Source organism: Dromiciops gliroides, chromosome 4 (assembly GCF_019393635.1).
Source record: "Dromiciops gliroides isolate mDroGli1 chromosome 4, mDroGli1.pri, whole genome shotgun sequence".
NCBI classification, from domain to species: domain Eukaryota; kingdom Metazoa; phylum Chordata; class Mammalia; order Microbiotheria; family Microbiotheriidae; genus Dromiciops; species Dromiciops gliroides.
In genome coordinates, this window is record NC_057864.1 from 13,592,825 (window position 1) to 13,616,979 (window position 24,155).

Consider the following 24,155-nt stretch of genomic DNA (forward strand, 5'->3'; position numbering starts at 1 on the left):
ATGGTTCACTCACCATCTAATATTCTCTCTAGCTTAGGGTCTCAATCTGTGTGTGTGTGTGTGTGTGTGTGTACATATCGTGGACCCCTTTGGCAAGCATTCTGGTGAAGCCTCTGGACCCCTTCTCAGAATCATGTTTTTAAATGCCTAAAATGTACAGGATTGAAAAAACCTAGTTATATTAAAATACAATTATTAAGATATTTTTAAAAGTTCATGGACCCCAAATGAAGAATCCCTGTCCTACAATGTGCAATGTAAGTTTCTTGAGAGAAGGGATTATTTAATTGTAATTTCTATGTTCCTAGGGTCCATCCCATGCAGGTGCCTAATGCATGCTTGTTAGGTGAAATAAAATAGAATTATGAAGGGTTACCCTGGCAATAGTATGAAGGACTATCGAAAAGTCTTTCAGATAGACAGGTGAGGGGAGAGACTGGAATTGGGATGAGTGATGGTGGACTTGACCTATTTAGCCCCACTTGCTAAAAGCCTCATTCCCCTAGGGCGGAGGTACTCTGATCACCTTTAAGGGTCATGATTCCACAGCTTGTTAAATTGGAATGATTGGAACAATGGTTATGCCAAGGACCCTGTATAAGCAAGCCCTTCTGGGCCTCTTCTCACATCTACAAAACAAAGAGATTGGCCTAGAATAGCATCATACAAGGAAAGAGACTTGGCTCTAAGTCAGAGGACTTAGATTCAAATCCTCTCTCTTCTGCTTACAGCATGGGTGAATTTGCACAGGTCACTTTTCCTCCCCAAGATTCGGTGCCACATCTCTGATGTGTGGCACTGGACTGGATGGCCTCTGAGGACCCTTGCAGCTCCAGATGTATGAGCCTAAGAACTTGAAGACTTTCTGCTTAGGTTTTTGGTTTTCTCATTTCATGAGTGTTTATGGGGTGAAGCCAAAGCAGGAGAACATTCCCAGCATGGTGGGATCACTGATGAGAGATGGGAGAGAGACGGCAGAGATTTGGGATTAAATGTCATGTTTGAGGAACTGAGGAGCCCTTTGTAACTGGACCATAGAGTGTTGAAAGGGAATAAAGTGGAGGAAGACTGGACAAGTTGGCCAGATTTGGAAGGGCTTCAACATCAAACAGGATATTTGATCCTGGAGATGATAGGGAGTCACTGGAGTTGATTGCGTGGGGAGGAGAGGGACATGGTCAAACCTTGACTTTATGTGCTGCAGATTAGCCACTTGGGGGCAGCTTCCCACCAGCTCATTCCAGCTACTTGGAGTTGGCCATTCAATCATGTCTGTGGCTTTGTTCCACTCCTGGCTCACCAAACCAGTGCAGAAAGACATTTTCTAAAGTGTTCTTTGGATGAAATCCTGCTTCCCAGTTTCCTAACATCTGCATCTTGCAGAATCAGTATTTCCAAGCTTATTTGAAAACCAACTCAGAAGAGTTCTGAGGACATGGAGAGGACCATTATTTATGACTCTTTCACATCTCCCCTATGAAATTTAAGTCTTCTTCAGCAGGGTTTGCTTCTCAGAGTGAAGAATATAGACTCAAACATCATAGCTCCAACAGAGAAACAGCAGAATATTCCCTGCCTCTGGAGTCAGATGCCCAGGTTCAAATCTAGCCTCTGATGCCTCCAAGTTGGCTGTCCTTGGACAAGCCAAAATGAGGGTACTGGAGATGAGTGAGCATTGAGGTCTCTTCCTTCTCTAGACCCATGGTTTTATGCCTTTAGAAGATGACTTTACCTCAAGGAAGCACCAAATTGGGAAATCAAGATGGGATCATAAACTTAGAGCTGCAAAGAACCCTATAGGTCACCCCATCCAAATCCCTCATTTCAAAGATGAGAGAACTGAGGCCCATAGGCAGTGACTTGCCCAAGAACACATAGCCGTTATCAGAGGTGGCCTCTGACTCCAGATACAGCACTATTCCCACTAAAGCAGGCTAATGATACATTCCCACTATTAAAAGGAAGACTTGCTCAAAGGCTAGAAAGGACAATGTCTGCTACAAAGACAGAGGCCATAGACCCAGCAGCTGAGAGGGAAGGACAAAAATCCCAATCAGACAGAAATGAATTCATCTAAATGACATGTTGATAGAAATCCAGTATCAGGTAAAGCAGTTTCCAAGCTGCCCACTTCTACTCCCTTTTCCTTTTTTCAGCACCAGAGGGCAGCATAAAGAGATACTAAAGCTGTGCATGGAAATGAGGTCAACTGGGAATTATAATGGTGAGCTAGAACCAGGGGAAAAATCCTGAAAATGCCTTCCCTAAAGTTTACTGATCAGTCCGAAGTGAATTTAAAACCAGAGGGAAGCCACACCCAGCTAAGGCGCTTACTGAGTTTACCTGAATGAGGCATGAGGACTATTTTCTCTTAATTCCCTCGATTACTGATTTAACCAGCCCTACTGGTGTCCAGAAGTTGGGAGTTAATGACCCCAGCAAACACTGCCCTTCTCGGCCCACATCTGGAATGCGGTGTTTGGTCTTAGTCATTACCTTTGGTTAAAGAAGATGCTGACAATCGGGAGTGTCCAGAGGGCAGCCAGGATGGAGGTGGCATGAGATTCCATGTCATGTAAAGAAAGTAGGGATGCTTAGCCTGGAGGAGACTTAATGAAACAGGCACGTTACAACTAGGAAATACTGGAAAGGTTATTATGGACTACCACTTAATACTAGGAACAATGGGTGAAAGATTCCAAGAAGCAGTTTTTGTCTGTTATTAGAGTTGTAAAAATGGAATGAGTTGTTTCATGAGGTGTGGTCTCCATCACTGAAGGCATCTAAAAAAAAGATGAATGATTTCTTTGGAGTCAGTATAAGGGAACTAGTAGTATCTAAAAAATCAGAGACCTTTTTTTATTCCTGTAGCACTCAGCAGGTGCTTAATAAATTATCCTTGTACAATGGAACCAGCACAGGTTCTGCAGTCAGAGGTTCCTGAAGTTTACTGTTATGGGACCTTGGCAAGTTGCTCAAACTCCCTGGGCCTGTTTCCTCATCAGTCAAATGACAGGATTGGACTAGAGGATTTCTAAAGGCTCTGGTCAACCTTTGGATTTAGGAACCTATGAATTGGGTAGAATGAAAGATTGAAAGAGATCAGGTTCTAAAATCCTACTCTATTTCTTTTGTCAAAAGTACATTAGAAATAAGATGACTTTGAGGGTGGCAACCCTTCTTCTGAGCAGAGAGGAGTTGGCTGCCAATCCTTGGAGATGGAGCATGAAGTAGAGACTAGTGGTGAACCTCATGTTAGGAAAAACCAGATTTGGATCCCACTTCTGACAGTAGTCATGGGGCCTTTTTGTCTCCTCTTATGGTAGCCTGACAAGTATAAGAATATGGTTTATTGGGTGTAATTAGAAAAATAACTGATCCGTGAAAATAATTTGAATCCTAATGAAAATTGTTTCAGGAACACAGAACTAGGTACCAGTTTTCCTTGGGTTTCTTTTGCCCCCACATAACATACCCTCTGAGAAATTCCTAATTCCAGATGTACACCAAGGTACAATTTGTCCTACCAGATTTACTTTGAATTTGGAAATGCTGTCACAGGTCTCATGTTTTTTAAGGCAAGTGCTTTTTGTATCTGGCACCCAAGAGAGGGTCTGCCCTTTATTTCTGAGCAGCTTCTCAGGGCCTATGGCCATGCTATTCCAGGAGCACTTGTCCCCTCTGCAGAAAAGCTGCTTCAATGGAGAAATAGCTAAAGAGATCTCAGGGTTCTGAATGTTCCTTCAAAGACAATGCTTAAGAAGTCCAGAATGGAGAGCCCATGGCCACACTGGGAAGGACTTTCTCCCAGTGTCGTGGAAAGAACACTGGATCAGAAGGCAGAGGGTTGGGGGGGCAGATGTTCAAATCCCATTGTTGCTATTGTCCCATGCAACCTTGTGAAAATCACTTGGCCCCTTGAGGCTGCTATTTTCTCATCAGTAAAAGGAGGCCTTTGAATTAGGTGATCGTGAAGGGGTCTTCTAAAGCTTTAATTCTGGAATCAGAGTGCACTTCGTTATAGTGACGGGCACTGGAGACCTGGGCAGCCTAAGCTACAGAGGTTCCCATATGCATCAGTGGAGGGAATTTCCCTGCCCCAGACTTCCCTGGAGTAATGAAATCTGAGGTCCAGTCCTTATCCTTATGTGTGAATGAATATGGATGCCTTGATGATATCCCTTCCCATGGTATTGTGGGGTCACAGAAGAGACTTGATTCAGTTCTGGCAGCATAAATCTGGAGCTGGAAGGATTGTAATGCCCATTTACTCTAATCCCCTCTTTTAAGTGAGGCAGAACCAACCCAGAGAACTGAAGGTACTTGCTCAAGGCACGAAGGTACATAAGGCCCTTTGACCCCAGAGTCCTGTGCTCTTTCCACTATGCAAAGCCCTTCAACAAGGTCAGCTGGAGACAGGTGCCCAAACAGGAGCAAGCCGAGCAGAGGGTGAGCCCCACAGCAGAGGGCTTCCTTTAAGGCATGTGCCTGGCATCGGGGACTTTCAGAGCATACCCCTGGGACAAAACTAGCTACTTGCTGATGTCAGTGACAACTTTCTGCTCTATCAGGGGACAGGAATGAGAGTAATCTGAGGCATCAATTCGCTTGCTGCTCCCCAGCACGCAAGATTGTAACAACCAATAAGTGCACATACAGCATTGTAAAGTCTGCAAACCACCGTACGTGTCATCTCATGGTGTCCATTTCCTTTTCATAGTCTTCATGCTTAGTACAGAAGAGGAGCTAATGTTTGCTGAAATGAGGAAACCTAGAACCTAGCCATTACCCCTCCCCCTCCAAAAAAAAAACCCTCTTTAAAGTCTGAGGAGCAGAGATTTCCAACTCAGAAGGGGCCTTGGAGATCACTGAATCCAACCCTTTCATTTTCCCAGTCAGGATACTGAGGTATTACCCAGGTAGAGCAGCAGAGCCAAGACAGAAGCCCAGCCCTCCATCTCCAGAACTCCTTTAACTCTTCAACCCTGCCTCCTCAAGTCAAAGATTGTGTTTATCAGGAGCGGCCTCTGCAAGGAAGGTGAGATTAACCTTGAATGCATGGGTGGTGCTGGACAGCTCTCTTCCTTTGGGGAGCTGGGATGCCTTGGTAATAAATGCTCTAGTACTGGAGGAGGCCAAGTGGTGGCTGACCAACCCCAGACAAGGATAGTGACTAGAAACAGGGTTCCTACTCAGATTCCGATTTCTATGGAGGCAATTCACTATCAGGGTAAATGTAATAAAAAGTCCAATCTTTCAATTATAATCTCCAAATAACTGAAGCTTCTTGTGTTCTCCCAAGAAAGGGAACAACCTTCATCTTTCACAACCCCTAGTATCGGTCAATCTGTAAAAGCATTTACTAAGTGTCTACCGGGTAACAAGCAGGAACAAAGTGCGGGGCAGAAAAAACAAAAGGGAACCGGTGATTTCTTGCTCTAAAGGAGTTTAAAAGATAACATCTCTCTTGTGCTTTGGAGTCTGCAAAGCACTTTACAAATGTCATTTCATGTGATTTGCACGACTCAGGGAGGCAGGTGCTAAGGAAATCGAGGCTGAGAAAGATTCTTACATTCTGTCATGGACATCTATGTTCACAGACAAGTAGATACAGGCAGATACAAAATAAATGCAAAGTGATAGGTGGCGGGATGGCTGCAGAGAGAGATAATTGAGCTCAGGAAAGGTCTCATCAAGGAGGTATCACTTGAGCAGGCCTTAGAAGGGAGCTAGGAGTTTCAAAAGGAAAAGATGAGAAAGCATGGAAGGACATCCTGTGCAAAGGTGTGGAGGTGGGAGATAGCAATCTGCGAAATGTACATGAAGCATTAGACAAAGCACTTTAAAGCACTACATAGAACTGCTCCTATTCCTGCTGCCGTTGCTCTAGTGTTTTGCTCTTTCCTTATAAATGCTGGCTTACTGCCACGTTCCCAGACTTTTCCTTCACTGCCACAAGGACTTCTGTCTAGGAGCAGCTGATACACCTGGTACACACCTGGAGCTCTCTCCTGTCATTCAGACATCCTTCCTCCCTGAGGTCTGTGGAGGCAACATGAGGCAATGACCACATTCCAGAAACCCATACCGGGCATTTTAATTACACAAATCATAAAAATTAACATTCCCTTTCCATCGCCACCACCCACCCACTCACCCAATAAAACAGTAGAAAACTTGGCTCCCCACCAAGACAGCTGGAAGAGAACACAACCAATAGAATCCATCAGGAGGGCAAAGAGGAGAAGGGAAGAATTTGGCAAGAAGCTGGGTGGGTCCTTTTTTTTTTAATGTCTAGAATATCCAGTTCACTGATGCTAAGACACCAAATGAAAGGGGCGTTGCTTAGATATCAAGGAAGCTCCACTGAGTATAGAGCAACTTTCAGCTCCATTGACCAAAGTGCTGAAATGGGTCCTTCTTCCCAGTGGTGTGCAGGGTCCCATGGGGGGAGGGGGTCCTTTCCAGAAACACTAGCAAACAATCTCCTGGTGGAAAATCTCCCCGTTCCTCGCAGTCATGGGCAGAGGACACTGGTGAGGCATAAGGCAGCAGGAATAAATGTCCTTGTCTTGGAAAATAAGGAGAGGGGACTAATCCTTTGGGATCTTTTCCCCCAACCCCATATGGATACCCTCCATCCTATAGTATTAAAGCTATCATACTGGGCCTAGGCATAGCTAGTGCTGAGGCTTTCTTCACAAGAGGCTATAGGGCTCTCTCCCAGTGCCCTGCACTAACATTTAGCAGCATCTCTCTAATATGGTTTATTTTGAATAGTAACTAGAACATCTCTTTACTCTGGTAGGATCCAAAATTTCGAATTGGGACCTTGGAGGTCATCCCATCCAATCTTTCCATTTTACAGATGAGGAAACTGAGGCAGGCAGAGGGTAAGTGGCTTGCCCGGATCATGCAGCCAGGGAGTGTCTATCTGTAGAAGGGGGGCTTGAACTGGGACCTTCCTGACTCCAAGGCCAGCACTCTATGCACTATACCACACTGCCTCTAGCAAAGTTGCTGTAATTTTTTTTTTACTGCTTTAATATTTGAGATGTGGTCTTTAGCACTTGAGATGATGTATGGGTACTCTGTGAGAGGTTTTGAGGGACCTCAGTTTCCATGAAAGGAAGAGAGCTGTGTACCACAGGGGGAGTCAAAGCTGGGGGTCACGGTCCCCATGGATGATTCAGTCCCTGGGGGATGGGTGGATTCTATTCATTCCACCCTCAGAGGATGTCTAGAGGTTTCAAAGGGATGGCCAACTCTACTATTAGATATGGGCATCTTGGGAAAGGAGGGAGCTGAGGAGCAGTGGAGGAAGAGGTCCTTAGGCCTTTCTTCCCACAGGGCATGGGAAAAAAATCTTCTGCAGCTGGAGGAGCCTGAGAGAGAGCATTCACCTCCCACAGGAAGGAAAGGGAAGCAGATGTCAACCAGAATGAATCCCAGAGAACCATCTGACAGACCCAATGGGAATAGCTGGCATTAGCTACAAGGGTGAAGACAGAGGCAGAGGATCTGTGATCAGGATGGGGCCACAGCTCTTGGAGGCCTCCAGTCCACAGGCTTTTGGCTTGGCAGCCCTTGGGGGGCACTGTCCCACCGCTGCCCATCACCACCTCCCTGAGGATGCCATGATGGAAAACCACATGCCTGTTCCCAAAGAGTTGCAGGTTAGGTAAGTCATCCAGGACCTGGTACCTGGACAGCCTGCTCTCATGTAGGGGGTCCGGACAAATGTCGAGTCTTTTTTACACCATTTGAGACTTCCTTCCTAAGTGGAAGAGGGCCCTACTTTCTGGTCACCTCTCTATATAGAATCATTTTGACATCCACTCCCTGGGATAACCGAGGAAGGCGCTTCAAGTGATCTCGATTAGCTTCTAATTTGAACACAGCACCGATACTACACACACAATTTAATGAACAACCACATCTTCCTTGTTCTTCCATGTTATAGGCTCATCAGGCTTCTTTTACTCCAATAGACGCCATCTTGTTGGAAAACAGCGAGTAAACGTATGGCCAGATTTTGTTAGTTTCTGTCCCAGAGAAGGAGTGAAGGATACCCCGTGTCCTGAAAAACAAGGTTCACAACACAACAAATGCACATTTAGGTTTTATTTCTAAAACAATCCTCTTACAGCCTCCTCCTCTAGCTGAAGGGGTAGAAGACTGTGGGTAAGAAATGCTGGTGATTTATGAGTTTCATTGGTTTTCCTGAACTTGTTCTTGGGGTTTTATCATTTGGGAAGGGGAGGGGAGGATGTATTTGATATGAAAGTAAGAAACATAAAGGCATTTTGAAAAGAAAATTATATTACTGTATATCTCAGGTCTTTAGTATAGAAAAACCCAACACACACAAGGCCACCATGTTGGCCAAGCATCCTTTCGGGTCAAGTCAATTAAACTCAGTAGAAAGATAGTAAGTGTCTTTTATGGGAAAAGGCATTGTGGTAGGTGCTAAGGAAACAAAACCAACCAGTCCCTGCTCACATTCATTTGTTTGTCAATCCATTTAACAATCAAGGATTAATCAAAATGCATTTATTAAGTACCACTTTTGGATCAGGCACCAAGTTAGGGGCTGGTCTGGATACAAAGATCCCATGATCCTAAGTAAACACCAAGTAGAGGTCAATAGAAAGGGACCAGATCTGTGATCTCACTGACATATAGGGAAATTCCAGATAAGGAAGCTGCCCCCAAATCTAGAGCCTTCTAGAAAGTGCTAGAGTGAGGTACCAAGATGACCTTGATGGAAGTTTCTTTATTTCATTGCATGACTACACACAGATTCCAGAAGTCCATTCTCCCAACTTAGATGAGACCCTGAACAGGAAGCAACCGGATATGGGCAGCAAGTCCTAGCCCTGCCACTTAATCACTTTGGGGCCTTGGGCATTTTCCCCATTTATAAAATGAGGTGGTTGGAGGAGAAGATTTCTAAGACATTTTGAGTCTAAGAATAGGAGAACCAAAAGGTGGCTGGAAATTCATCATCCCTGTCACTTAAAAGGAAAATGAAGGGAGCAGCTAGGTGGCGTAGTGGATAAAGCACTGGCCCTGGAGTCAGGAGGACTTGAGTTCAAATCCAGCCTCAGACAGTTGACACTTACTAGCTGTGTGACCCTGGGCAAGTCACTTAACCCTCACCCCCCCCCCAAAAGAAGAAGATGATTAACTTTAAAAAAAAAAAAGGAAAATGAAAACAAGCCTCGTTTTTAACCTTGGATAAGATGAGTCTAGGGTGACAACGACAAAAAAGAAGCTCAAGAGCTCTTCTTGTTTCTCGGTTGTCTTCAGTTGTGTTTGCCCCTTTGTGACCCCATTGGATTTTCTTGGCAAAGATCTTAGAGTAATTTGCAATTTCCTCCTCAAGCTCATTTTACAGATAAAGAAACGGATACAACAAGGCTTACCTGATTCGCCCACAATCACAGAGACACGTCTGAGGCCAGATTTGAATTTAGGAAACTGAGTCTTCCTGACACTAAGCCCAGTGATTGGTGGCGCCACCTGGTGGCCAGGTTCAAGAGCTAACCTGTATTTTTGTTTAACCCAACTGCACAAGGTTTTGAATACTCTGAATTAAAAAGGAAACTGTATGTTCATAGTGATGGATTAGGTGACTGCAGATCTAGAAGTTAATATAAATATAAAATGAATGTTTATTTTTTCTATATTTTTTCCTCTGTATTTTCATTCTGGTCATTAAGAAACTGAAAGGGAATATGGCAAGAACCAATGGCTGAACTTGGAGTCAAGACAGCTCCAGGTTCAAATCCTACCTCTAATGCTTACTAACCTGTGACCCTGGGAAAGTCTGATTCCTCTGAGTCTTGCTATCCTCACCTGTAAAAAACAACCACCACCTGTGGCACCAACAGTCTGTCTAGTCCAACCCTCCCTCCCATTTCACATGTGGAAAAACTGAGAAGCAGAGAAGCTAAAGGACATTCCCAAGGTCACAGGGCAGGAAAAGTAGCAAAGGCAAGATCTGAACTCAGGTTCCCTCACTCTAAATCCATTGTCTCCAATAGAATAGAATGTTTGTAAAGTTCTTCACCAACACTGACAAATTAAAGTGTCAGGTATTGTTATTCATACCACCAATGCCATCATTATTATTAGCATGAACCAGTGATTTCACTGATGTGGGGAAATGCCAGTGTAGAAACTCCCTCTGCCAATATAGATTGACACTGGCTCTGCCGCTTGTCGTGGGGCATAGGGTTAGGTGAGTTGTCCTATGTCAGACAGCTTGGGTGTCCCAGAGGCAGGATTGGAATCACAGTCCTCTCAGTTCCGAGACCCCCCTCATCAGTTATCAGTGGCAGCAATGCCTTTTTTTAAGTTTATGCCTTTCTTTGAAGAGTTTTTTAGAGTTAAGACAGAAACAGACCTGGGACACATCACTAGCCCACTATTATTCCTCTATGTTTAATGTTCTGCAAGCAATTGCATGAGGGAATAAAATAACTCCATCCTGTAAATGAATCAAAATATAAAGATGTGAGCTCATCTTGTGGAGGTTCGCAGAAAGCTTGCTGTTGTTATTATAGTTATCAATTGCCTGATTCTCTGTTGGTACTATTATAGTTGTTTAATACTCATCAACAACCCGATTCCCTGCTGCCATTACTGGTGTTAGCAATAGCCTGCTTTCCTGCTTTATTATTATGGCTTTATAGATATCAATTGCCTGATCCTTGCTGCCATCGTCATCATCTCATCATCAGTGTCATCGTCTCTGTCAATTTTCCAATTCCCTGCCTGGCATTTCAATTCAATAAACATTTATGAAGTGCCTACTATGTACTGTGCTAAGTACCATTATCAGCTCCTCAGGCACATGCAAGGGGCTGTGGGAAGTTCTCAGATTGGCAGCTTCACTGGCTTAACTTCCCAAAGTTTGCTCCTGTCTGGGAGGAGATGGAGATGCTGGGCAACAGTAACACTCACTTGTATAATTCTATAACAGGCTTTGCGACCTCCTTGTACTGCCTCAGCTTGGCAGCCACAGCCTCGGGTTTATCATCCTCCTGCTGGATCAGCGGCTCACCGGTGACATCATCAACGCCCTGGAAATGCAAGAAAAAGCAGGTTAAAGGGGCCTGGCTCCATCCGTGAGAGCCAGTGGTGTCATTATGTCCTGTCACCAGCCACTGATGAGAGCAATCAGGACCAGGAAGCAAAGGGAGGTGGGGATGACGGAAGCAGTGGAGTCCCTTTAAAGCACAGCGACAGGGCTCATTTTCTGAGAGCTGGGAATCAGCAGCGACTTCCAGCCAAGTGTCTCTGGGACTCTGATATACAGGACTTTGGCTTCACAGCTGTCCATGAGCACGGTGTTCCTAATAGACACTTTCTGCCCCAGGCGCCACATTTTAGGAAGGGTCCCAGTAAGGTGGGGGGACACCAGGAGAAGGGCAGCTTTCAATTCATCCCATAAACAAGCACTAAGTGCCCACCATATCCGGGAACTCTGCTATGTGTGGGCAATAAAAAGATAAAAACAAAACAAGCCCTGCCCTCGAAGAACTGACATTCTGCTGGTGGAAACTGGTGAGGCCAGATGGGCTTTGTCATAGGAAGACCAGGAACAGATGAAGGACCTGGGTATGCTTAGCTTAGGGAAGGAGAGCTCGGGAGGGCACGGGTGGGCATAAAACGGGAGCTGTCCTCCTGATTCAAACATCTGAAGGACTCCGACAGGAGGAGGGACCTGCTTAGTCCCAGCAGGCAGAATGAGATGCAACGAGCGTCAGTTGGAGATTTCAGTGGGACGTCCTCATGACCACTGCAGCCTTCCCAAACTGCAATGGCTACCTCAGGAGTGGGCAGGTTTGCCCTCAAGCTAAGGCTGGGGGGCCACTCACTTGGCATGTTGGACATTTCTTCTCTTTCTAACTCATTGTACCCCAATCCTTGTAAAATTGTAAAGGTTAAAGAAAATGGCAGGGTCACCCCAACTTATTCTTCTGTCACCACACACTCCAGGTGGGACAACGGGCACAGTGCTGAACTTGAAGGCAGAAAGACTTGAGTGTGAATCCTGCCTCAGGCATCCATACACCACCTTTCCACTTAGCTGAAACTTCACTTTTGTCTCCTAGTATATTTCTAGCAAAAATGCCATGATTACCATGATTCCATTTTCCAAAAGTATGTACTGTTTTTGGTAGCTGGACAAGGATCTCACATTGAGAATATAACAACAATAGCAATAACAATAAAAATAGCTCGCATTTTTATAGTGCCTACTATGTGCCATGAAAAGTGCTTTACAAATATTGTCTCATTTGATCCTCACAACAACCTGGGGAGGTAGATACTATTATTATCTCCATTTTACAGCAGAGTAAACTGAGACAAATAGTGGTTGTCACCTGCCCAGGACACAAAGCTACTGTCTGAGGCCAGATTTGAACTAAGGTCTTCCTGATTCCAGGCCTAGCACTCTATCCACTGTACTACTTAGTTTACAAAAATCTAGATTTCTATCTATAGGTAATTCTCTAAAATTTGCACCTCTTCCCCTCTTCCCCTGCTGACAGTGCAGAAGAAGAAGGGGGCCTTGAAGGACTAGGGGGCATTCTATCTTCTGTGCAGTTTCTAGGGTCGCCATGGCCAAATTCGCCAGCAAGTGAAGGATCCTCCTTATCCTTAGCCAGGGCTCTCTTAGAGGAGAGCCCCCCTGGGCTTGAGCTTCCCTGGTAGAGTCTTCCACAACCCAGGGTCACCTCTGGGCCAGCATGGAATCACAGAGCAGTACTTTCCAGAGGAAAAGGCATTTCATATCGATAAGAAGTGGGATTCCTCCTTCACTTCTCCATCTCTGACACTGACAAAGACAGAACTCCCTGATTCCCCTAAGCTAGGCAAAAAGTCTGGGAGCTTATCCATGTCACAGCAGGCCAACGAGCAGGAGGAAACCCAACGTAACCGATTCACTGCTTTTTTTGATTGAATAAAAAAATCCTCTCAGCAGAAATCTGCCATTTTGAGGAGTACAAGGACAGAAGCTCCCTTTTCACAAAGGGACTGATACAGACGAGCCGGTGATGAGACCATTCCTAAATGCCTACAGAGATGCTGCACATCAGTGACAAAGAAAGAGAAAACAACTCTGGAGGATGCAGGAATTCTCCTTGTAGCCATCAAAACTTCATCTTTCAGGGCAGCTAGGTGGCACAGTGGATAAAGCACCGGCCCTGGATTCAGGAGGACCGGAGTTCAAATACGGCCTCAGACACTTAATACTTACTAGCTGTGTGACCCTGGGCAAGTCACTTAACCCCAACTGCCCCGCAGAAAAAAAAAAAAGAAAAAGAAAAAAAAAGACTTCATCTTTCAGGATGAAACAGAACAGCCTCGACAAGGAGACCAAGAGAGCAGAGAGAAGATGATCAGGGCATGCTTGGATGTCTCAGGGATATAATCGACTGTGGTCGGGCTAATAGACGGGCCAGCCATAATATGGAGCCAAGAGAGGAAACTGTAAATGAACAGAAGGAAGAAAAGTGAGATGGAATCAAGGAGGCCTCTTAGAAGGCACAGCCACTCAGCCAGTTACATGAGAAAAAGGCTGATTCACAGAGGACTCCTGTCTGGCAGGGCTCTGTCTGTGAGCTACACAAAATAAGTGGTAACAAAACAGAAACAATTTAAAAGGGGAAAAAATCCATAAAAACATTCAAGTTTTCATAAGAATCGTGACCTGTCAGATGAAAGGAAATCTAAGAATAAAAATCACAGGAAAGAAACCCAACAAGGTTACAAATTTCAGAGGGAAATGAAACATGCTAAAAATAAGGCCAATAAGACTGAAGGGGACTCCAAAAACACAGAACTATATTGTTAAATAACAATGATAATGCTTCGTCAAAGGCGGGATATGGCGGAGGGAGAGAGACAGAAACAGAGACAGAGACAGAGAGAGAGAAAGACAGAGAGAGAATGACTGCCAAAGAGAATATGGTGACAGTCATAAAAGGTGCCAAATGGAAGTAAAAGAGAAAAAACTATTCCATTCTGTGTCTTGTCATTTTTCAGTTGTCTGACTCTCTGTGACCCCATTTGGGATTTTCTTGGAAGAGATATTGGAATGGGTTGCCATTTGCTTCTTCAGCTCATTTTATAGATAAGGAGACAGAGGCAAATGGTGTTCAGTGACTTGCCCAGGGTCATACAGCTAGCAAATGGCTGAGGCTGGATTTGAAATCATGTCTTCTTGACTCCAGGCCTGGTGCTCGCTGCACTATGGAGCCACCTAACTATACCTCTCATGTCTTTTACTCTCATTTCAAAGCATCTCAATGCACTACTTGGCACCCTAATCAATCAACAAGCATTAAGTGCCTAGTTTATGCCAGCTACTCTACAAAAAGAGTTGGTGCCAAGCCAGGCTAAAGTGCAGCTCTTCCGAGGCAATCATCCTTGAAAAAGCAATGCAGCGACATGTTCAAAGTAGACCACGGTTCAATACCCACGTGACCTTGGGAAAATCAGTTACCTGTCTTGAGGCCTATCTACCTGCTTAGCATGGGCTTCAGTTTCCTCTTCTGTAAATGGGGAGACTGGCTCTAACCCAATGACCTCATGAAGTACACAGACAGCAAGTACCCACCTCCCTTACCTGTACTTGAGGGGGGTTGAACTCCATGTTGTAGACCCTCCCGCTTGGAGGATGAATCCAGCGCCGGCTGAGCCGGTCTTTGAGCGTTTCGAACGGAATGTTTAAGCTGATCACCAGGTCCGGCTGACAGATTTTGTCCAGTGCTTCTGCCTGCGTTAATGTCCGAGGAAAGCCTAAACACCAAAAACCAGATACCAGAAAAGGAAGAATAAGCATTTTTAGCACCTACTATGTGCTGGGCACTGTACTAAGTATTTACAAACATTGTTTTACTTGATCCTGGTACTATTATGGCACTACCCCCAGTTGTCCCTTAAAAAACAAGAGCTCTGCACCAGCATGGACATAGGAGGGAGGTCAGACACTGCCCATAAAGGAAGCCTAGAATCTGCCCATATCACAGGTCCTGGGGTCTGCAGAGCTGACTGCTGCACAGGCAGGCCTTCTCACTGGAGCCTAGCACCCCACCCTCACTCCCTGTGCCTTCATCTGCACACTATCCACAAACACCCTTTTCTGGACCTGGAATGCTGTCCCCTTCCCTGACTCAAAAGCAGACTCTGTCTTTTAAAATCCTAATAATCCCAGGTACTAGCTCCCCTTCCACAAAAATGTCCTTGATCCCCATAGGGGTCAATGGTCCCACCTTCATCTAGCTTCAAAACACTGTTGATTGTGGATCCCTAGGAAACAAGGCCACTGGACTCACTCTGTGCCCATCACTGGGATTTTAATGAAAATATTACCTGCTTTTTAAATAGCAGACCTGGATCCCCAAATCCTGAAGTAGGTAAGGCACAGAGGACCTTAGGAAGTAAGTACTAGGCAGAGAGATCACTGTCTAATTACCATAAACAATAACAACCCATGTTTCTATCACACTCTAAGCAAAATACTCCCAATCAAACTGTCAGGTGCTGGTGCCAGTATTATCAGCTCTGTTTTACAGATGAGAAAACTGAAGTTCAGAAAGGCTGAGCTATTTTCCCAAGGTCACATAGCTAAGTTGCATCTAAAGTGAAATGAACTCATATCCTGATGCTGCTGAGCCATGTGGTCTCTCCAGCAAGGCCTTTCACATATTCCAAATGAAGAAACTCTGCAAGGAATCCCCAGGAGGAACTTTGCACCCAGAGCATTAATTCAACAAATAACAAATGTTAAGGACCTGTTTTGTACCTAGCACTAGCAATACAATAACAAAAATGAAATACTGCCTGTCCTCAAAAAGCTTACATTCTATCAATCATGGACTTTTTTCTTTTTTTATTGTTCTAGCCCTTAACACAGTGCCTGACACATAGTAGATGCTTAATAAATGTCTATTGATTGAGAACTTGCTACTATGTGCTGGCACTATACTAGGTGAGGGGCACACAAACCCCAAAATGAAACAGTTTCTGCCCTCTAGAGGCTTACATGCTATTAATCAATGAAGAATTTTCTGCATGAATACTATGTACCAGGGACTGGAGTTCCTAAGATCATACAGAACACGGGATCATCTATCCACAGCTAGCCACATCCAGTCCAACCCCTCGATTTCACCCATGAGGAGACAAATTAAGCAGCCCTGCCCCCAAGGAGCTTATGATCTAGCAAGGGAACCAACATGTATCTCAATTATGACTAAACTGGCCACAGGTTGACTCTTTAACGGACTTTCAAAATATCTAAGCCTCAGATGGCCAGAATTCTTTCAGAAATGGAATTATCCGTATTCTCCTAAGTTGTGGAAGGAGACACAGAGAGTGCCTCTTTGTCTTCAGGTCAGGTTTCCCTCAGAGTGAGACCCTTCTGAGGGGCTCCCAGAATCTGTTTACCAGGCTCATCTCTCTGTTTTCAGCATTGTGCTTTCTCAATGCCAACTTTTGGGCTAACATGCCCAGATATTCCATTCTGGAAGGAATGACCTGGTTTAACTTGGCACTGTTTCCTTCCCCCTCTTCCAGCTCATCCAGCACCTCATCCAAACATGACCCCAGAAATTCTCCTAGTAGCAACTATATATCCCTTGTTTATTTGGTATAACTCTTCACCCCAGGTGCCTCTGTTACCATGGAAACTGGATCCCAGCTCTATGGATACATTTCCTTAATGCACTTTAAATCTTACTGAAGAAACCAGCTAGGATGGGGTTTCTGGAGTGAACATGGACAGAACCCTTCCAAGGATGGGGAGATGTCTTCTCCCCTGGCCACCAATGAAAAAGTATTTGAATCCCACCATCTTAGAGTCAGAAGGATCAACACTGGCCACTTGATCCAACACATACCTGAAGGAGAATGTGTCTCGCCAACATCCCCATGTAGTCATGCAGGCTCAATCTGAAGACCTCCCCTGAGGGACAATGTGGCACATCTGGACTCCAGGTCTGGACACAGCTCCAAGCCTAAATGGGCTGCTTTACAGCTCTCTACCCACCCACCCAACCTGCCCCACTGATCTTGGTTTTACCTCTGGGATCAGGCAGAACAAATCTTCTTCCATTTGGGAAGTCCTTCAAGAACATCCTGTCCTCTCCCCTACCTTCCTCTGGACGCAATTCATCTGACTGATATACTTCCTAAAGTGTGCCAGTCAACAAGCCAATAAACATCTATTAAGCACCAACTATGTACTAGGCACTGTGCCAAGTGCTGAGGTGCCCAATCGTGGTCTGACCAGGATAAAACAGGACTATTACCTCCCCAGGCCTTGACACTAAGTCCTCACGTAGCTGAAACTGTCACATCTTCACATCCGAAGCCAACTCAATGCCCCCAAGAATTATGTTCAGTACTGCAACAAGGCAGGGGTCTGAAAATGGTCATGTGATACAATATGGAGAAAGACCAAAATGTCCAATGAGTACCAGGCCAATGGCCAAATCTGACAAGACACTCCGTGTCCACAGGTCTTCCTTAGCTTTCTTTTTTTTTGCGGGGCAATGGGGGTTAAGTGACTTGCCCAGGGTCACACAGCTAGTAAGTGTCAAGTGTCTGAGGCCGGATTTGAACACAGGTACTCCTGAATCCAGGGTCAGTGCTTTATCCACTGCACCACCTAGTTGCCCCTTCCTTAGCTTTCAATAGAGTTGGTCCCCATTCACTCAGTAAGCAGCTAGGAGCCAAGCACTGAGGGTACAAATACAAAATGAAAACCAATTCTACCCTCAAAGAATTAACATTTTACTCTGGAGAAACAACACAGCCAACAGAGAAAAGTCAAATATATACAAAGAAAATGTTTTGAGGTGGGAAGGGAGCCAAGAACAGCCACAGGACTGAGGTAGAGCGAGGGTCTCTGGAAAGCCCATGCATAGGCATAGATGGAGACAGAAGACAGCATGCTATAAACAGACCAGCTTGCCTATCTTCCCTTTCTTATCAAAGATCACTCCTTCTTCATGTACTCTCTGATCCAGCCAAAGTCCTCACATACAACATCCAATCTCCTACCTCCATGCCTTTGCCCTGGTTGTTCCCCATGCCTGCAATGCACTCTCCTCACTTTTGCATCTTCAAATCCCTGACTTCCTGCAGAATAATTTCAAACACTCTCTCTGACATGAGATGTTTTCTGATCTTCCTGCTCCGTGCCCCCAGTGACTTCATATATATTTTGTATATACCAGAGATGTACATGTTGTCTCCCCTTGGAGAAAGTAAGTTCTTTAGGAACATGGATTGTTTTTGTCATTCTTTGCATCTCTAGTGCCTGACCTGGTGTCTGGCACACATAAGGCCTTCAATCCTGACAGACAGAAACACTGTGAGTGATGTGGTATACCATGGAATAAATCTAAAACATCTCAATTGGGAACAAGTTGTAGAGGGCTTTCAAGAGAAGTCCCATTTTTACCCTTAAGATAAGAGATCCACTGAGGGTTGGTCTGAGCTCTTTAGAAATTAGATTTTTTTCTTTCCATATCCCAGAACCCTAAAAGAGAATCTCTGCTCTCATGAATACACCTTTGAAACCTCCATGTGGCTGAGATCACTAAATAATTAACATTTACATTAATAAAAAGTTTGTTGAATTGAATGTCATCTTTGACCCCACTCCTTCCTTTAGCATGGTCAATCTCTTACCAAGAAAGACACATGTACCATACCTTCCCCTCCTCTCAATTCCCAAGGCTGCCACTCTATTTCAGGTCCTTAGCATCTCTCATCGGACCTCCTGCAATCTCTTTTTCTCTAGTGGCCTTGCTGGTTTGCTATATAATGTAAAAAGCAGTGGCTTTGGAATCAGAGGTCCTGAATGCAAATCCTACCTATACTATGTGGGACTGTGAGCACATCACTTAACACCAGGGCCTCAGTTTCCTTATCAGCAAAATGAATCGGGGAGGGTTAGTTGTTCTCTGGACCTTAACACTCTATGTAAATGCTGCCTCTGTTTATTAGTATGCAATTCATATTTATACTGATCCCTTATCCCCAACTCAAATTCAATAATATTCATTCCAGGAAAATACAGCCAGTATCTTGTTTATGACATCACTGCTCAAGACACAGCCACCTCCTCTACGGCGCCATCCACATTTTTCCCAACTGGAAGTGATTTCTCCCTCATTTCTCCAGCATTAGATTATAAGCTCTTTGAGGGCAGGTTCTGTCTTTTGCCTCTTTTTGTATCTCTGGAGCTTATCACAGTGCCTGGCACCTAGTGAGCACTGAATAAATGTTTACTGATTGACTGATTTTATCTCACCACAAACTATAGTCTCTCCTATACATACATTCTATCTTCCATGTCTACCTGTCTCTTCTTCCCTTCGTCAGAGCCATGCCACCTTCAGAGTCAGAAGACCGACATGCAAATCCAACTCTACCACTAACTGCTGTGTGACTCTGGGCAAGTCACCTCACCTTTCCCAGGCCCTCGGTTTTTCACAAAAAGGTGGATGTGACTGAAATGACTGAACAACAACAGCCAATGTGCCAGGCACTATGCTGGCTAGACAAAAATAAAGAACTTCCTGCCCTCATAGGCTTCCGTTGAACCAAGGGGAAGAAACAACAACACAATTAGCCATTAAGGAAAAGCAGAGTATATACTAATTAATGTGAAGTAACTGAGAGAGAGAAGGGAGGAAAGGAGGGAGGGAGGGAGAAGGCAAGGCTATGTGTCAGAGGCAGAATTCAAACCCAAGTCTTTCCTCACTCCCAAAGCCAGTCTTATGTATCATCTTGTGGAAGGCCTTCTGTGCTAGGCTAAGGAGCTTAACATTCGAGTTGGTAAATGCCAGTTGGTAAACGTCAGTGACATGATCATGCCTGTCCAACATTCAGAAGATTAATCTGGCAGTTGTGTCTAGAATGGCTTGGGTTCCTGGATCTAGGTGCATAGGTCGTATTTCAGAAGAAACAAATAACTTTTCATTTGAAGGCAGCATGGCGAGTGTATTTCCTGGGAGTGAAGAGTGGGATGAAGAAATTCTGTGGTTAGCTTCCATTAATCAAGAACAGCAGGAAGGTAGGCTTTTAAGAGCTCCTTAAATGAAGCTGGGAGGACTCTGGCTGAGCTGCCTGTCTGGAAAGGACATAGCTTGAAGGTAGAATAAAGACTCGTTCATTAAAGCCAGCAGACATTTAGTAACTGCTAGCTAAAAGGTACAAAAATCCCATGCTAGGTGACATATCAGAAGAGAAGACCCAGGCCCTGGACTTAAGGAGCTTCAAACTATTATAAAGCTCCTATCCTCTTCACAGCAATATGGTAATATATCCTCCTATCCTCTTCACAGCAATATAGTAAAGAAGGGCAGGTATTTGCCCCAATTTATAGAAGAAAAAAAGATTCAGATGTCACTGAAAATGATGGAATAACAACAAAATTCTAAGTCAAAGGAGGCAGCAAGCCTGTTATACTTAGTCCCAGTCTGACCATGTCTGGAATATTTATTCTAAGGATATTGACAAGGCACAGAAAGGGGGCATAATGGGACCTGGAAAGCATCTCATTAAGGAAAGGTGGGGAGGGGGAGAAAGAAAGGTGAACAGAACCAAGGCTGCTTAATCTGGATAAGAGGAGACCTGGGAGGCTGTGAGAACCATCTTCAAGGATCTGAAAGGCTGTCCCACAGAAGAGGAACTGGCCTTGTTGTGCACACCATCAATGCAGGGAAGCCGCAGGCTCATTTTCAATCAGTTACTAACGTCCATTTCGGTTGTGACTTTTTCTATCCAAAGCCCTTCTCCTTGCGCCAGAGAACAAAAGCAAAGTCATGGTTGTCCAAGTTCTACCTTCTCTCCAGGTTTTCCTATCACGGTTACCCTCTCCCACAGCAGCCCTATTAAACTCTCTGATTCTCCTCTTGTCCCGACTATCACTTAAAAATGTTTGTCGTACTTAACTTCCCACCCCAATGTCACTCAATCTGAACTTTGGCCTCCCCAGTCCTAATCTTGCCCCACATTATGCACCATACCATGGTCTTGTGGTTTTTTTTTTATATTGCTAGCACCTAGGACAGCATCAGTCAGTCAGTTGGTGATTACTTGTAGATTGATGGTTCTTTTTGCATGTTCTAGATGTATCTTTTAAGGATACACTCTGGTCAGCAATTTCCCTATGCATCTGCACCAGTTTCTTTAAACAACTCCCCCCCCCAACCACCTTCTTCATCACAACTAAAATTTGAAGATAAAAAGAAACATTCTTGATAGATTGCTTATTGTCCCTCCTGGTCAGCCAACCCCTAGCCCCATTTAGTCCAATAGATCCTACCAATATTTCCCTAAACGTGTCAAAACTGACCCTGCTACATGTCATACAATACTCAGCCTTCCTCTCCCTCTCAATCCTAAATTTCAAGATGGGGCAGCTGGTTGCTTCCTTTCAAAGTTCCCATGACTTTTGCTTCAGCAACCAGCTCTTCCTCAGGGATAGGAGTACAAATTTTTCTTGTTTGGTTTTTATCTTTTATTAGGGTTGGAATTATTCTTAGGAGAAGCCAGGATGTGTAGCTCATGAGATCACAGGCTCATTTGGTCAGAACAAGAAGGGATCTTAGAAGCCATTGAGTACAAACTCTTTATCTTACAGGTGAAGAAACAGACACAGAGCAGGTAAGAGCCTTGTCCTGGATCATGTGGCTAGTAAGTCTCAGGGAAAGGACTAGCACCCAGGTCCAGCATTACTCCATCACACCTGCCTCTTCACCAGGTTTGCAGCATGTTTCATGAGAGGAAGAATGTTCTCATTCTGGAAATGGTGAAGATGGGGGCAGGGAGAATGAATATGTAAATACATAGAGATGGGAGAGGAAGAAATGAGGACAGAATGATAAGGTAGTCAGTCTGGCCAAAAAACAGTTAAAATGAAAGGGTGAATAAAATTAAGGATAAAAAGATAAGTTAGAGACATACCATGAAGGGCCTTAAATGCCAGCCTATGTAAATGTCAGTTGGTCAAAAAGCATTTAAGTGCCCACTCTATGTCAGGCACTGTGCTAAATGTCTCCCTCTAATGAGGGAGACAACATACAGACGAGCTCTACAGATAAGAAATAGGAAATAATCAACAGAGGGAAGTTGTAGAATGAGGAGGGATTGGGAATGTCTTTCTGTAGAAAGGAGGATTTAAGCTGAGACTTCAGGGAAGCCAGAAGGTAGAGAGGATGAAGTAAAGCGTTCCAGGAATGGAGGACAGACAAGGAAAATTCTGGAGCCGAGAGACAGAATATTGTCAAGACAACCAGATGCCCAACAGATGGCTGGTAATAAGAAGGGGGAGCTCGGGGAAGAAGATGGCAATTTAGTAGTCTTCTGCATAGAAATGATCAATGAAAACATGAGAGAGTAGGAGATTGCCCAAAGGAAAGAGAGAATGGGAAAGATGGCCAAGGACAAGAACCTACAGATCATAGAGGAAGAAGAGCCCAAAAGGAGAATAGAGAAGTAAAAGGAAAACCAAGGAGATGCACTTTGAGGGGAGTTCAGTGACAATCGATGGCACTCAACAGTGACTGATGCCACAGAGCAGCCCAAGAGGATGTAGACTGAAAAAGAAGCAATGAGTCACATGACCTATGACCTCAACTTACCTCCTATGTAAAAGTGAGGGGAGCAACAACTTATCTGTCTTAAGAATGGAGCTGAAGCAGATGATTTGTCTTGGTCCCTTCAATCATTTTACTGAGTGGTCAGTTAACAGGCCTACTATGGGCCAGATACTGTGCTAAGGTCTAGAGAGACAAAGAAAGGCAAAAAGACAGTCCCCACCTTCAAGGAGCTTACATTCTAATTGGGAGAGACAATGTGCAAATGATTCTGTGCATTCAAAATATGCACAGTGTAAATGAAAGGTAGTCTCAGGGGGAAGGGACTAGCTGTGGGGGGGGGTCAACATGGATGGAATTATAAATATGATTTTTAGCTCAGGGTTTGGTACTCTAAGAAACGCAGACAAGTTCAGGCACAAAAATCACAGAATGCCAGGGGAGAAAACACCTTACAATTCATTCAATCCAGTTTCTTCCCCATGTTTCAGATAGGGAAACTGAGGCCCAGAGAGGTTAAATGAGCTGCTTGAGGTAACAGAGATTACTAATTATCCAGGATTTGAACACAGGCACTCTAACACTAACATCAGGATATGGAGGGCTAGACTTGGACTCAAGAAGCCCTAGTCTCCAATTTCATCTCTCAAGCATCTCATAGTTGTGTGTTTATGGGCAAATCACTTCACATCTCTGGAACTTGATTTCCTCATCTGTCAAGTGAAGGGTCTGGAGCAGAAGCCCTAATTGGTCCCTTCCAGCTGCAGATCTCTGAAATCCTCTGAAACTCAGTTCCCTTATCTGTAAAATGGGGATAATACTCCCCATTAGCATCTATCTACTCGAGAGGCTCTAATGAGATCACATACATCAAGTGCTTTGCAAATTAAGTGCTATTATTATTTCTACTTAGAAGCATTTCACAAATGCAAAAACACCTAGTCTAGGCACCAAGGTGATGTGTGGAAAGAGTATTGGATCCAGAGCTTGGAAGATCCAAGTTCAATCACTTCATCTCTGTTGGCTTCAGTTTGCTCAACTGCAAAATGGAGATGATAATAGCAACTACCTCCACAGATTGGTGTGAGGATCAAATGAGCTAATGTTCATAAATTGCTCTTCAACCTCGACATTTTTCAATCTCCCTACTTTGATCAATTCAGCAAGCTAAAAATTCCATAAATAAAGGTTCTACAAAAACATGGGATAATGGCATAGTCATTTTCCCATAATTTATTTTCAATCTGCATGTGGGAGAGACACAGGCAAGGGAGAGAGTGAGACCAGAGCCCACTCTCCTTGAGAGCTTCTAAAATGAGATTTTTATAACCAGCTCTATGCTACATGAACAAATGCAGGGTAACCTCCTACCCTCCCCCCACCCGCTCTATTCATAATTTTTCAAAAGCAGTGGGTCCCACTCAAGGATATCTGTCCATCCATCCATTTATCTATCCATCCATCCATCCATCCATCCAACTATCTATAAATATAGATTGCTATCAATCTACATACTTA

General features: G+C 44.3%; 1 protein-coding gene across 4 annotated transcripts in view; it reads right to left on the reverse strand.

Annotated features, from left to right (window-relative positions):
• Positions 1 to 5,292: 5,292 nt before the first annotated feature.
• Positions 5,293 to 24,155, reverse strand: part of AK4 (adenylate kinase 4) — an 85,988-nt gene continuing 67,125 nt past the window's right edge. For 3 of the 4 annotated variants that reach the window (XM_043963067.1, XM_043963065.1, XM_043963068.1), the window contains exons 4-6: positions 14,648 to 14,820; positions 10,972 to 11,090; positions 5,487 to 8,080 (exon numbers count right to left, since the gene is read on the reverse strand). In XM_043963067.1, the coding sequence (XP_043819002.1) occupies positions 7,969 to 8,080; positions 10,972 to 11,090; positions 14,648 to 14,820 (404 nt within the window). In that variant the 3' untranslated portion in view covers positions 5,487 to 7,968. Of the gene's footprint in view, positions 8,081 to 10,971; positions 11,091 to 14,647; positions 14,821 to 24,155 lie in introns of all 4 variants that reach the window. The other variant, XM_043963069.1, reaches the window with a different exon arrangement.